The sequence below is a fragment of the Rutidosis leptorrhynchoides genome, chromosome 8 (assembly GCF_046630445.1).
Source record: "Rutidosis leptorrhynchoides isolate AG116_Rl617_1_P2 chromosome 8, CSIRO_AGI_Rlap_v1, whole genome shotgun sequence".
Classification (NCBI taxonomy): Eukaryota; Viridiplantae; Streptophyta; class Magnoliopsida; order Asterales; family Asteraceae; genus Rutidosis; species Rutidosis leptorrhynchoides.
In genome coordinates, this window is record NC_092340.1 from 342,514,067 (window position 1) to 342,527,382 (window position 13,316).

At 32.1% G+C, this 13,316-nt stretch overlaps 1 protein-coding gene across 1 annotated transcript; it reads right to left on the reverse strand.

Moving 5' to 3' along the window:
- Positions 1 to 4,761: 4,761 nt before the first annotated feature.
- On the reverse strand, positions 4,762 to 12,779 carry LOC139864571 (plasmodesmata-located protein 5-like). Its single transcript, XM_071853154.1, has 6 exons — positions 12,074 to 12,779; positions 10,880 to 11,089; positions 10,451 to 10,551; positions 5,596 to 5,686; positions 5,494 to 5,501; positions 4,762 to 4,926 (listed from the first exon to the last, which is right to left on the reverse strand). The coding sequence occupies exons 1-6, from the start codon at positions 12,777 to 12,779 to the stop codon at positions 4,762 to 4,764; spliced, it is 1,281 nt and encodes a 426-aa protein (XP_071709255.1).
- Between the last annotated feature and the right edge of the window lie 537 nt (positions 12,780 to 13,316).

Genomic DNA, 13,316 nt, shown 5'->3' on the forward strand with positions numbered 1-13,316 from the left:
TAGAGAACAATAAAAAGGAAAATAAAAGCCAAGTGTGGGAAAAATTTACCAAGTTATTTAAAACATAAGTCACATATTTTTGTAACAAATAACTGAAGATACTTTTGCTTTGGATTAAACTAATCAGTTTTACCCAATTTACTGTAATATATTTGAAAGAAAAGATGGATCTACACGATGAATCAATTCCATCATTAAAAGGAAGTAAAGTCTTCCGAAAATGAAACACGCTTCTTGATTTAGGTCATGAAGTTGTCGTCCAGACCAGCTGTAGGTTGACGAAAAATCTAGAAAAGTCATCTCTAAAATCAGCAGGAAATCCACGGACCTCAGCATCAAACAGGGTCGCCAAGTGGTCAGACTTATCCTAACCATGAGAGGATCTGTCTCGTAAAATGGGGAGGACGCCGTGCAAATTAGCTGGATAAGACTAATGAATCGGACCTCCAGAAAGGATAATCTCCTTAAAGATCAAAAATCAGCTTTTAAGACTGATATTACTCATTCCTTGAGATTGACCTTAAAGATTGAGAATTACAAACTCATGGAATTCAATGATATCTAAACTCGAGTTTGAACGAGAAAATATTTTGATCAAAATTACAAACCGATTTGTTTTCTGAAAACCCATTTTCAATGCGTTCATTACTATTGAACGTAAAATCCTAGGAATTCACCTGGAATTCATTAGGTCACCTGAATCAAATCGGGTGTCAACCGTAAGAACGGTGGTTGCATAGTATGGTCGAAGACAGGATCTTATGCCAGACCGAAAAATTATAAGGGTGAGCTTTACTATTGCTCCTACCAAGGATAGTAATTGCATCCGACACGTTATAGACCATAATTAAAAGCACGTCAGGGGACATTGCCTTAACAGTTGCTTGTTCAACGCTTTCCTTTACAACCGGACGGTAGTTTATCGAAAAGTAATATACGGAGCAAGTATACTGGACGTGTTGCTTTCCCAATACAAGGTTAGCAAGTGGGTGACACAAAACCGTAAGTTTTGAGCTAAAATTTTCAAATCTGAAACCCACCAAACCCACAAAAATATTTTGCAAACACCGGTGAAGGGTTATTCCGGAAAACTTATCTAAGGTAAAAGCTAGATTTAATTTTCAAAAGATCAAATGTTTTCATAAAGATCCAATTTCCTTAATGGATCTAAATTTTTATAGTCATGTGGGACTGTAAACCACATCGTTACTACCATTGTTCATACCGCCGTATAAAAATCACTGATGTACAAAGTGTGAAGAATAAAGAAGTGATTTTAGTATTTTTATTTCAAGACTATATTGCTTGAGGACAAGCAACGCTCAAGTGTGGGAATATTTGATAATGCTAAAAACGAACATATATTTCATAGCATTATCCCTCAAGGAAGACAAGCTTTTAGTTGCAATTGTTCTATTTACAAGTGATATTCGTTTAAATAATAAAAGGTGAAGACAAAAGACAGATTCGACGAATTGAAGACGCAAACGACCAAAAAGCTCAAAAGTACAAAGTACAATCAAAGTGGTTCCAATTATTGATGAGAAACGTCTCAAAATTACAAAAGTACAAGACGCAAAACGCAAAGTACAAGATATTAAATTGTACGCAAGGACATTCGAAAAACTGGAACCGGGACCAAAGTCAACTCTCAACGCTCGACGCAACGGACTAAAAATTACAAGTCAACTATGCACATAAATATAATATAATATTTAAATAATTCTTATAATTATTTATATATTATATTTATATATTAAAATGTCGACAAGCTTGAAAACAAAAATATGTGAGCTGGTACCTACCCCCATGCGATCGCATGGCCTGGAGGCACAAAAGCCATGCGATCGCATGGCACCCTTTTTCAGCTCTGGTCCTATAAATTTCGCAGTTTGGTGATCGAATTCATCATCTTTTTCTTCTTTCTCTCATACGTAAGATATATATATATATATATATATATATATATATATATATATATATATATATATATATATATATATATATATATATATATATTTTAATTTTAATTTTAATTTTAATTTTAAATTCTAATGATAAGAGTATGTTAGCAAATCTTGTAAGGGTGTAAGTCGAAATTCTGTCCGTGTAACGCTACGCTATTTTTAATCACTGTAAGTTATGGTTAATGTTATTTTTAAATTAATGTCTCGTAGCTAAGTTATTATTATGATTATTTAAAACGAAGTAATTATGATGTTGGGCTAAAAATATTAAGATTGGGTAATTGGGCTTTGTACCATAATTGGGGTTTGGATAAAAGAACGACACTTGTGGAAATTAGACTATGGGCTATTAATGGGTTTTATATTAACTAAACGATACCTCGTTAAATTAATATATAGACTTATAATTTGACGTATTTATATATAACCACATACGCTTGACTGGGTACGGTGGGCGGGATATCTATAAATACCAATAATTGTTCATTTTACCGGACACGGAACTGGATTAATAGTTAATAGACTTGTTGAAACAGGGGTGGATTACATTCAAGGGTAATTGGTGTAATTGTTAACAAAGTAGTAAAACCTTGGTTTACACGCAGTCGATAACCTGGTGTATTCATTAAACAAAGTATTAAGACCTTGTTACAATTCGAATCCCCAATTAGTTGGAATATTTGACTTCGGGAATAAGAATAATTTGACGAAGACTTTCGCACTTTATATTTATGACTGATGGACTATTATGGACAAATCCGTATGGACATATAGAATAATCCAGGACAAAGGACAATTAACCCATGGGAATAAACTAAAAATCAACACGTCAAACATCATGATTATGGAAGTTTAAATAAGCATAATTCTTTTATTTTATATTTAATTGCACTTTTAATTATCGCACTTTTATTTATTGTCATTGTATTTAATTGCACTTTTAATTATCATACTCTTTAATTATCGCAATTTTATTTTATCTCAATTTCATTATCGTTATTTACTTTACGCTTTAAATTAAGTTGTATTTATTTTTAATATTTTACATTAGGTTTTAACTGCGACTAAAGTTTTAAAATCGACAAACCGGTCATTAAACGGTAAAAACCTCCTTTTATAATAATAATATTACTTATATATATATATATTTGTATTTTTATAAGTTAAAACTAATATAGCGTTAAGCTTGTTTAAAAGAGATCCCTGTGGAACGAACCGGACTTACTAAAAACTACACTACTGTACGATTAGGTACACTGCCTATAAGTGTTGTAGCAAGGTTTAGGTATATCCATTCTATAAATAAATAAATATCTTGTGTAAAATTGTATCGTATTTAATAGTATTTCGTTGTAAAAATAATACTATTTCCTAGTACACCTCGCACACATCACCGCCCAGTATTTATCAGGCCGCCCAGCGTCAAGCGTAAGCCATGCAGGCAGCTTCTATGCATAAGCTCTTTAACTTAGCGCGTGAACGGCACGCAGCCACGTCAGCACATGCCACCGACATTCCAGATACTTCACGTAACAGAACCATTCAGTGGTTGACACGTGTATCCCGTGAAATTCGGACATTCTACGCTTATAAATAGACCCTCTGGGTCACCACATTGGACATGATTCTGATCTGAACTTCAGTCAGAGAGAAGTACATTTTCTCTCTCACACAGTTCTTTCTCACTCTAAAATAATATTAGCCGCTTAGCAGCAGTGTGCTAGACGGATCATTACAGACTGATCCACAGATTGATTGAGGCCACCCCACAGATCTTATATCTGTGTTCCAGGTCTGCAGAGATTATTTCTCGAGGACAAACAACAATCAACAGTATACGCCACACGCTGAGCAGCTAATCTTCTGTACTAGTACCTTACAGCCGCTATACGGAAAATCGTACTAACAGATATAAATAAACATAATTTGAATGTTTGCTCTACCCCTACAATCAAACACCATGACGATTGTAAAAACTGCATTTTTTTCAGAATAACACTTCTTCTTTCTCAAATTTAAAGTCCAATATGCAATTTCAACAACAACAAAAAAATATAAATTTAAGAATGTGATTTCATAGAACACTTGGTGTGGATGCAAAACAGCTACCAACTCAACATCAACACATAATACAAAGTCATTAAATTTGTATCAATTAGAACACATCCATCAACAATAAAAATTTGAAAATAGTAACATTTTGTTTAGCATATATGTAGATTACCTCATGATGTTTCGTTTCCCACCACATGCTTTTAGTGATATTTATGAAGAATCTTGACACTTACCTCTAAACGACCCTATTAGGAGGTAGGAGTCACGATATTTGACAAAATTAAAATTGACGTTTGCATTTGAACTTATATGGTATTTGTTGGATAAATGTCTTTTAAAACTTTCAAAACTAACTCTACAAATCATCAAAGTAATAATTGACCAATTTGATGCAAAAGGTCCAAACGGGTCAAAGGGTCAAAATGGACAATCAAAACACTTTTACCATTATAAAACCCGGAAGACCTCATTTGAGTCTAAACTCAGCAGTTTAAGACATTTTACAAATGACTATTTTATCATGACTACATAATGATCACATCAAGTTTTTACGCCTAATATACACTACAATCAAATTTGATATTTTTAAACTTTAACTCAAAAGGTCGTAATCATGTTAAGGTAATAATGATAAAAGTTAAAACAATAACTAACCTGCATCCACGTTTTATCATTCAATTGAATTGAAGTAGATGATCAATCAAAATTTGATGGACGAAGTTCAATCCCAGATGAACCACTAAACAACCACAAATGCATTTCGACAACAGTGCCTCCTATGTAGAACAATGTAGTTGTGATCAGTGAGTAAACATGGTTTCAGCCTTTCACATATAGCATCAATCAAACTCCTTTCACATATAGCATCAAGTAACCACCTATCCATATTTTCAAACACAGGAACCTGCAGTAAATGATCATTGTTATTGTAAAATTAAAGAAAAATGACCATAAGCCTCAGTTAGTTATGATATATAAAAAACCTCAGTTAGTTATGATATATAAAAAATCAAAGTATAATCAAAGACAAATGACCATATTAAAATTCTAAAACAGAGGAACCTGCCGTAAATGATCATTGTTATTGTAAAAGTAAAGAATAATGACCACAAGACTCAGTTAGCTATAATATATACAAAATGGTATTAAAGTATAGTAATGAATTACCTTTGACTAAAATATATCAAAGATGTTATTATTTGCTTCTTTAATCGTATTTGACACACAAATGTATATATTAGTTAGATATTTTTGACTTCAACAACCTGTTCCGAACCCCTGCAACCCACATGAACATTTACCCGTTTTGAGTTTTGACCCATTATCTAACCCGAACAATATAATAATGTGCATTTATAATCAAGGATCGACCATTGTGAGATGAAGATCATATATGTGAATGTAAATGGATCCATAGCAGGAATAATTAAAGAATTAAAGTGATATTAACCGTATAGGTCTAGAACTATACACAGAAATCTGATATTAAAAAAGAAAAAAAAAATAGTTACTTACATAATTGGTTTCACATCCACGATGAATGAAGTTTCTGATTGCAGAGACATGATCAAACCTTCTAATGGCGATTGATTGTTTGATTCAGCCATACTCGAATCTGGTTCATCGCCATTCACATTACCATCGCGATCAACATGATTAAACCTCTGCGATTAACATGATTAAACCTTCTGAGCGCTTGATTTCTGATTCATCAAACTCATTTTGTGATTATAATGGTGGTTTGATGTATTAGGGTTTGAAGATCAGGCGTATGAGATGGTTTTTTTGGTTTTTTTTTTGCTGCGTGAATTCATTCCCATGTTTAGATGCCAGCGTGGGATTAGTGGGTATTAGAAATGTCATTAGGGATTGCCATATCACTAATCACAATTAAGGAGTCATTATAGGAAGACACGTTGGATTTAAGTTTATGATTTATATAATGTTATAGAAGATTATAGATTATAGATTATAGATTATAGATAGATTATAGATTATAGATATAGATAGATAGATAGATAGATCTATAAGAATTGAGTCCTAACTCATTAGGTATGGTGTAATAAATAGATTTTTACCTCATAAAATAAAGTAAAATAGTAATTATCAACATCTATCTATATATCTATATCTATCTATATCTATATCTTTATCTTCTATCTATATATCTATATAAGAATTGAGTTCTAGCTCATTAAGTATAGTATAATAAATAGATTTTTATCTCATAAAATAAAATAAAATACTAATTATGGTTGATAACGATTATTAAATTATGGTAAAAAGTAAAATGTTGTTCACTAATCTCTATTTAAGAATCATAATAAATACAATAACAAATTTATTATGATAATTTTTCATTTTTCATTAGCCATAATATTAACATTAATGGTTAATATTAATATTAATTATGATAAAATAATAAATTTACCAACTCTTATTTGGATATCATAAGTTAACTCATACAATAAATTAGTTTATATGAGGTGGCTTCTCTTTAGCCATAATACTTAATACGCATTAATACAAAAGGTTATAAGAAACTAATGGTACATTAATTTGATATTAAAATTTTATTACATTAACTAATTTATATGAAGTGTTCAGTAGATTTAATTTACTGAAACGCTTATTTTTAAAGGGAAATCATAATTCACTTAAATGAAATTTAAGTTAGAAACTTAGAATACAAACCATCTTCAAAAACTTCAATCTTGAAGGAGCGTAGGTTATTACTTGATTCATGTATATAACCTTAGTCTCATATCTCATATTCTTAACGAAGTAGAAATAAAATGCACCCGTGAATTGGTACATGTACAAGAGGAAACCAATTTGGAAATTGAGGAGCTGTACGTGTTTTTGGGCGATATTTCGATCTTATTTTTAAGGTAATCTTAAGCAAACCGTAACATTAATATCTTATGAGTATCTACTAATCCACCATTTTTCATATTAATGAGCGAGACGAACAGAAACCAATTGTAAAAGCCATCGGTTTCAACTACATCATGCAGTTAGTGTCTTAATTAGTAAGATCGTTTATATGGGATAAGGAACTTGGAAACTTATGGTGTTGTTATGTCTTATGTTAGATTAGTTATCCTATTACTTTAAATTAAACAAAATAAATTAAAACGTTTGAAAGGCAAAAATTCATGAAAACATGATATGTTCTACGCATGATACGAGAAAAGATGAGGATGAGGATCTTCATGTGTTTTATAAAAGTTTACACCATCCATCTTTCATCATCTATCCTTTCATTTTATTGAATTCATTGAAGCCTTGAATGATTTAAAATGTTTATTCTAAGAATATCATATTAAATAGTCAGACTATAAACCATAACACTTATCTAATAGAAGTTGTTTGATCCTCAACGTGTTCTAATACAATATATGTGCTCAATATAAAGTTTGAACGACATTGTGTATTATGTTTCGCAGTTTCGAGCTCTATCAGACCAATTTTATTGCTCAACGGAGCACCATCTGTTTGTGAGTCAACGAATTCTAAATTAGGTTACTATAAATATGTTAGTATCTATATGTTCCCATGGATTATAGTGATAATTGAAGAATATATAGAGAAGTATTTTTTTTTTTGCTTATTTGGTTTGTACTTTTTCATAAGTAACCATTTAATTATTTAATTATTTAATTATTAATTTACAAGGATGTAAAGTAGTGTAGGTGAATGGGGTGATCATGTCACATTATATGTTGCGGTTGATTCGTAGGTGAATGGGGCAATTTCATAATAAGTTTAATGGACATTTATTTTATGATGTAGAATCACATCAAAATCTTTGTAATCACGTCATTTAAGGGATACCTGCTATATTGTTCTTGAGCGTTCCAAGGTCAAATTGAGGTATATATTACATTTCTCTGTGTAAAAGCTAATATGTACTCGAATTACTTATAGTTGAATCTCTTTACTTTGATCATGTTGGTATATGTTGCTTCATTTGATTTAATTGTGACTTTTTTTTGCAGAAATTTCTTTAAGCTTTAGATTTTGGGTAGAGGTTCACTATAATTTAATGTATTATTTGGAAGGTAGACATTTAACTTTTTAAACTTTTGATAAGAGTTCCTGTTGAATGATTATAAATAATAACATTTTCAACGATTGTATGTGACTCTTTAAACATTTGATTCTTTAAACATTTTTAACATTGGCCACAAAGTATTCATTTTGACCATTGTTTTAGACCTTCATCTCCACCATTAAGTCATTTACATTCCTATGACAATAATGTGTTTCGAATTAACATCATTTCTCAATAACTTATGAATTGATATTATGTTTTTTATTTTGACTCACGTTAGTGATTAAGTTGTCAAAGTAAACAACATTTTGGATTTCATAATATTATTATGTCTAAGTGAAAGACGATCATGATGGGAATTCGAGGAGTCAGTTAACTACTTTTATATTAATTTTATTTCTTTAGAATCTGCAAGATTTTGTGTTATTAATGTTTGCTACCAATGGCCTAATTGTTGCTATCGTACTTACAAACTACTTATCAGTCATGTATAAGGAAAGCATACACATGTGAAACATCCTCGGGCTCATTAGGATCTTAATAAACCCGATTATTCAACCATTCAAGAATATTGTGAGACAAATCGTGCAACGCGCGGGCTTTGCCCACTGGTTGTAGTGTATGAATTAACCACCACAAACACAAATATAACTATTCAAATGTTAATACAGAAGTATAATAATAATTACATTTTATTCCACACAAGAAAATGGGTGAAAAGTGAAAAACGGGGTTTTAGACCTTTGCTTGCTTTCATTGGGAAGTAACTCTAACATTGTAGTACTAACATTGTGATTTTGGAGTGGTTGGTAAGCTTGCTGAGGTGGATTGTGGTAATAGCATGGCGGTGGACATGCGAAAACTGTGATGGGGCGGAAGAGTGTGGTGGCGGATATGGGTAATCTTTCTTTCTTTTTGGTTACTTCTTTTGCTTTCCTTTCTATTTCATCGACGCGTTAGTTCTCTGAGCACCTATGAATGAATGAATATATATAATATATGTAATAGAAATATTTTCCTGGAACAAATTAACATATAAATAAACTTCTAATCCTTACAATTTGAATTATTTTCACTGATGTACAATTTGAATCACTAAAACTTTTTAGATAATTATGCTAAAACCATGAAAACAATTGCACAAACTTACTAGTTGTTGTATTTGGTACGTTATTTGCTGAGTTAATATTGACTGTGGAAGGCGCTCCTAGCGTTATTACATCTGCAAAAATGATGCCCAATCCATTTCATTCTCTTGTTAAAGCTTTTCTTTATTTAAAAAATGCAATAATTTTATAAATGAAATCATGGCCGGCCCATTGGGTGTGCAACCTGTGCAACAGCACAGGGCCCAACTTTTTTGGGGGCCCAAAATATATATCCAAGTTTCTTATATGAACGGTAGAGGTGTTATTTTTGATAACATAGGTTCCAGGTTCTATATAAACAAATACGGAGTACTTATCAATATCCAAGGCTTTTAAAAAACAAAATCTTGTGTTTGGGGCCCATAGTTTAATTTGGCACAGGGCCACTAAAATCATCGGGCCGGCCCTGAATGAAATATTCATATATAGAGCTATCAAGAAGCTAGTAATTACTAGTACAATAGAAAAGAAATAAAATAAAGGGTTACTATGACCTTCACAAACTATTATGTTCATTTTAGGTTGATTCAACTAGATACTAACTATAGAATCAATCAAGACCTAATAATAGAAACATACATCAGAATTGGATGATTTGATTATGACTTGAGATTGACAGTCGATGGTTATAAGAAATAGGAAGAACTTGTTATTACAAGTAAATTATATACTCCTTAGTTAGATAATAATAATTACTAACACTATTTCAATAGCTATTTATATTCTATAGGCACTCTCCTAACCGAATAACCCCCGATTCGTTAGTAACAACTTTTGACGAATTGACGCCCATTTTATCAATGAGCTAGTAGCTCATTGTTACGCATTATCTTAGAAGTTTTGTGGCCCTCCATGTAGAAGTGTTTGCAAAATGGGTGCAAGTTCAAGTCTCACTCTTGGCAAAGATTTACAACCCTTTACAAAGTGAAATGATACTTGTTCCTGCCACATGGGGCATTCAAGGAGATATTTTACAGTCATCCGGATCTTACGGGGTGTGTTTGGTGGGCTTCTAAAGGAAATACAGGGTTTGAGTGTCTCTGCCGATCTAAAATTTTTGCCAACTTTTGACGGAAAAGTTTATTGGTCTTTTATAAGTGACACGTGACTTGCGCTACAACTAGTGCTATATATAAGCAATATAAGTTAACTTCCTATTAGAAAACTAACTAGGTACCCATTTTCCCCACTAAGTAAGTATCCCATGATCTACTAAAATTAACTAGCCTAGCCATGATCTCCACTATATGATCAAGATTACCCAACACTGATTTGGTCTCCGTATAATCCCCTAAAGCTAACTCCATTTTACCATTTTCAATTCCTATTCGTGTACGTCAATGTATTACGAGGAGGTTTCACCCTTCTAAGTTCTAATGCCCTCTCTCTCTCTCTCTCTCTCTCTCTCTGTCTCTCTCTCTCTCTCTCTCTCCATTTTTTTGATTCGAACTGGTCCATGACCTCAAATGACATGGATTTTTGCACAATTAAACTTTGAACATATAAATACTTTTAATAAAAATGGAACTAATTAATATAGAAATAAACTTCTAATCCATACATATTGAATTGTTTTAACTGATTAATGTATAATTATTAGTACTACTTTCTAGTAATTATGGTAAAACCATGAAACACTTGCACAAACTTACCAGTATTAACTGTTTTGTTGGAGCAGCAGTTGTTTATTTGAACTTTGATTCCGTAAGTCGCAGGTAGCAAAACTAATACTCCACAAATGATGCCAACCCACTTCATGATCGTGCTAAAGCTTTTTCCACCCCTTGGTTTATTGGAATCGGAGCTATTGGAATTGGAGCTATTGGAACCGGAGCTACGGCTATCCACATTACTATCTTTACCTGCATATATAATTTCAAGTAAAACTTACCAATAGAAACAAAAACCTTAGTTGAACACTTGAACTGGATAATATGAGACACTATGAGTGGTAATGATATACAATGTGAAAATTAAATGGCAATATATGATTTGTGTACAATGTGGTTGTGACAATGGGTGGTGATGGTGATGTGTAGTGGATGTGGGGATTTTTTAGTGTAGTTGACAATGTTTAGGATGAACCGATTTAGCGGTGAAGGTTGTGGAAGAGGGTTACACGGAGGTCGAGGGTGATGTGACAAAATATAACTGAGATTTAGGTGAAAAGAAATAAAATATTACTTCTTTCGTTCTCAAAACCTCCCCACCTTACTATTTTGTTTGTATAAAAAATATTAATGTAACTCTTACACTAAATAACAATAAAAATATTAGTGTATCTCTTACACTAAATAACAATAAAAAAATCAACAAAGTTCAAATTATGCTTTTTTTTTTTTTATTGGAAATGTAATGTGATATTCAAATATGGCAACTAATTTATTACCTAATTAATTATTAATTTTTATAACTTCCGTTAATTAAAATAAATAAATAGATCATTTAATGAGAGAAATTAGTCACTAATATATCTTAAATCAAACCAAAAGTGAAGACAAATTGTATGGGACAAAAAGAGTAATAAAAACAGTGATGAATGCTCCATTAAAACTCTCTTATAAGTTCAAGAAAATTCGCCAAAAAACTTGCCAAAAAACATAAGGTATTGAGCGGGTAACTAGTGGTGTAATATAAACCCAAGATGATTACTTACTAATCAGGGGCGGGCATAGTTAGAACAGGTAAGGGCATCCGCTCCAGCCGGATTAAAAAATTACTCTCAACAAAAAAGTTGTTTTACTATAAAATAAGATTTTTATTTGTGTTTAACCTTGGTTGAAATAAAAAATTTTATTAAAATTTTTACACCGTCCCATCTGTATTTTAGGTTCAAGTTCGGCTACCTTGATCAACATCAACATATGTAATATAACATTTTGCTAGGTACATGTTTCCCCAAGACGAGGTCCCACATTCTGATCTCAACCGTCCACAAGCCGCTACAAGACAATCTTGACAGTCGCTTAAACTCAAATCTTGTACGCATTGCGCCACAGCTTCAATGCTTCCATTATCACCGGATCGAAAGTATTCTCCATTAGAAATTAAATATTCAAGCGTAGCATCAATACGTTTCAAAACATCTGAATTATTATTATAACCAATTGACTGGCCACACATCTTTGACAACTCCGACTTGTCCTCGTCCCCAAAGAAACATGAACTATCATATTTAACAATGCATCCATCTAATTGTATTACACCACCAGTAGACACTGGACAATTTGTCTTGAGTTGATTTAGTGAGTTGGTTACACAGTTATAGCAGTCCAAGATGTTAAGATCGATTTGACATTGATAAAGGCCATAAACAGCGTCACTTTCTGAGTAAAGGGGAGAATTGATTGTAAATTTATTGTAACTGCAGAGAGACGATGAGTAGGCTATGGAATTGAATAGTGAGTCGACATTCGACTGATAAGGAGTCAACGGGGTGAAGATTTGTTGAGAACATTGAATATATATGTTGGAGCTTGAAGCTCCAAAGATGGATACTGATAACATCAGATAAAAAATGGGGATTAAAAAAGAGAGAGCTTGTCTTAGCATTTTTAGTTATTTGATCACTATTTGATAACACACACGAAATGTTTTATATGTATGGAGTACATTATATGATCATTGCCAATCGGATTTGGTGAAGCTAGTATCATTAATTACGAAAAACTTTGTGGTCCAAAGAATAAAGGATATTATATAGTTTAATGGTTATCGTCTAGAAAAATATGATCAAATACTTGTGGAACACAGAGCTGCTAAAATATCTAAAGATAAAAAGATTGATTTGTATTCAATTGTAGGAGAATGCTAAAGTCTTAACTTAAAGGATGAAAGTGAGAAAAAATAAAAGGAAAGGACAAACAGTTCAACCGTTTCTCAAAAAGGACTAAATCGACTCATTTATATATAGTTCAGGGACTACTTATGTAAATCAGTGTTCAAAAATCTAAACAGGGGCGAGTATCGTCAGTTTCACCCTTCTGTTTATACAATTTACGAAAAAAGCAGAGCAGGGAAGAAGAATCGAAGCAGATTGTTGCTTGTATCTTCAATTAAAGGTTTGGTTTTATGTTTTTCTGATTTCAA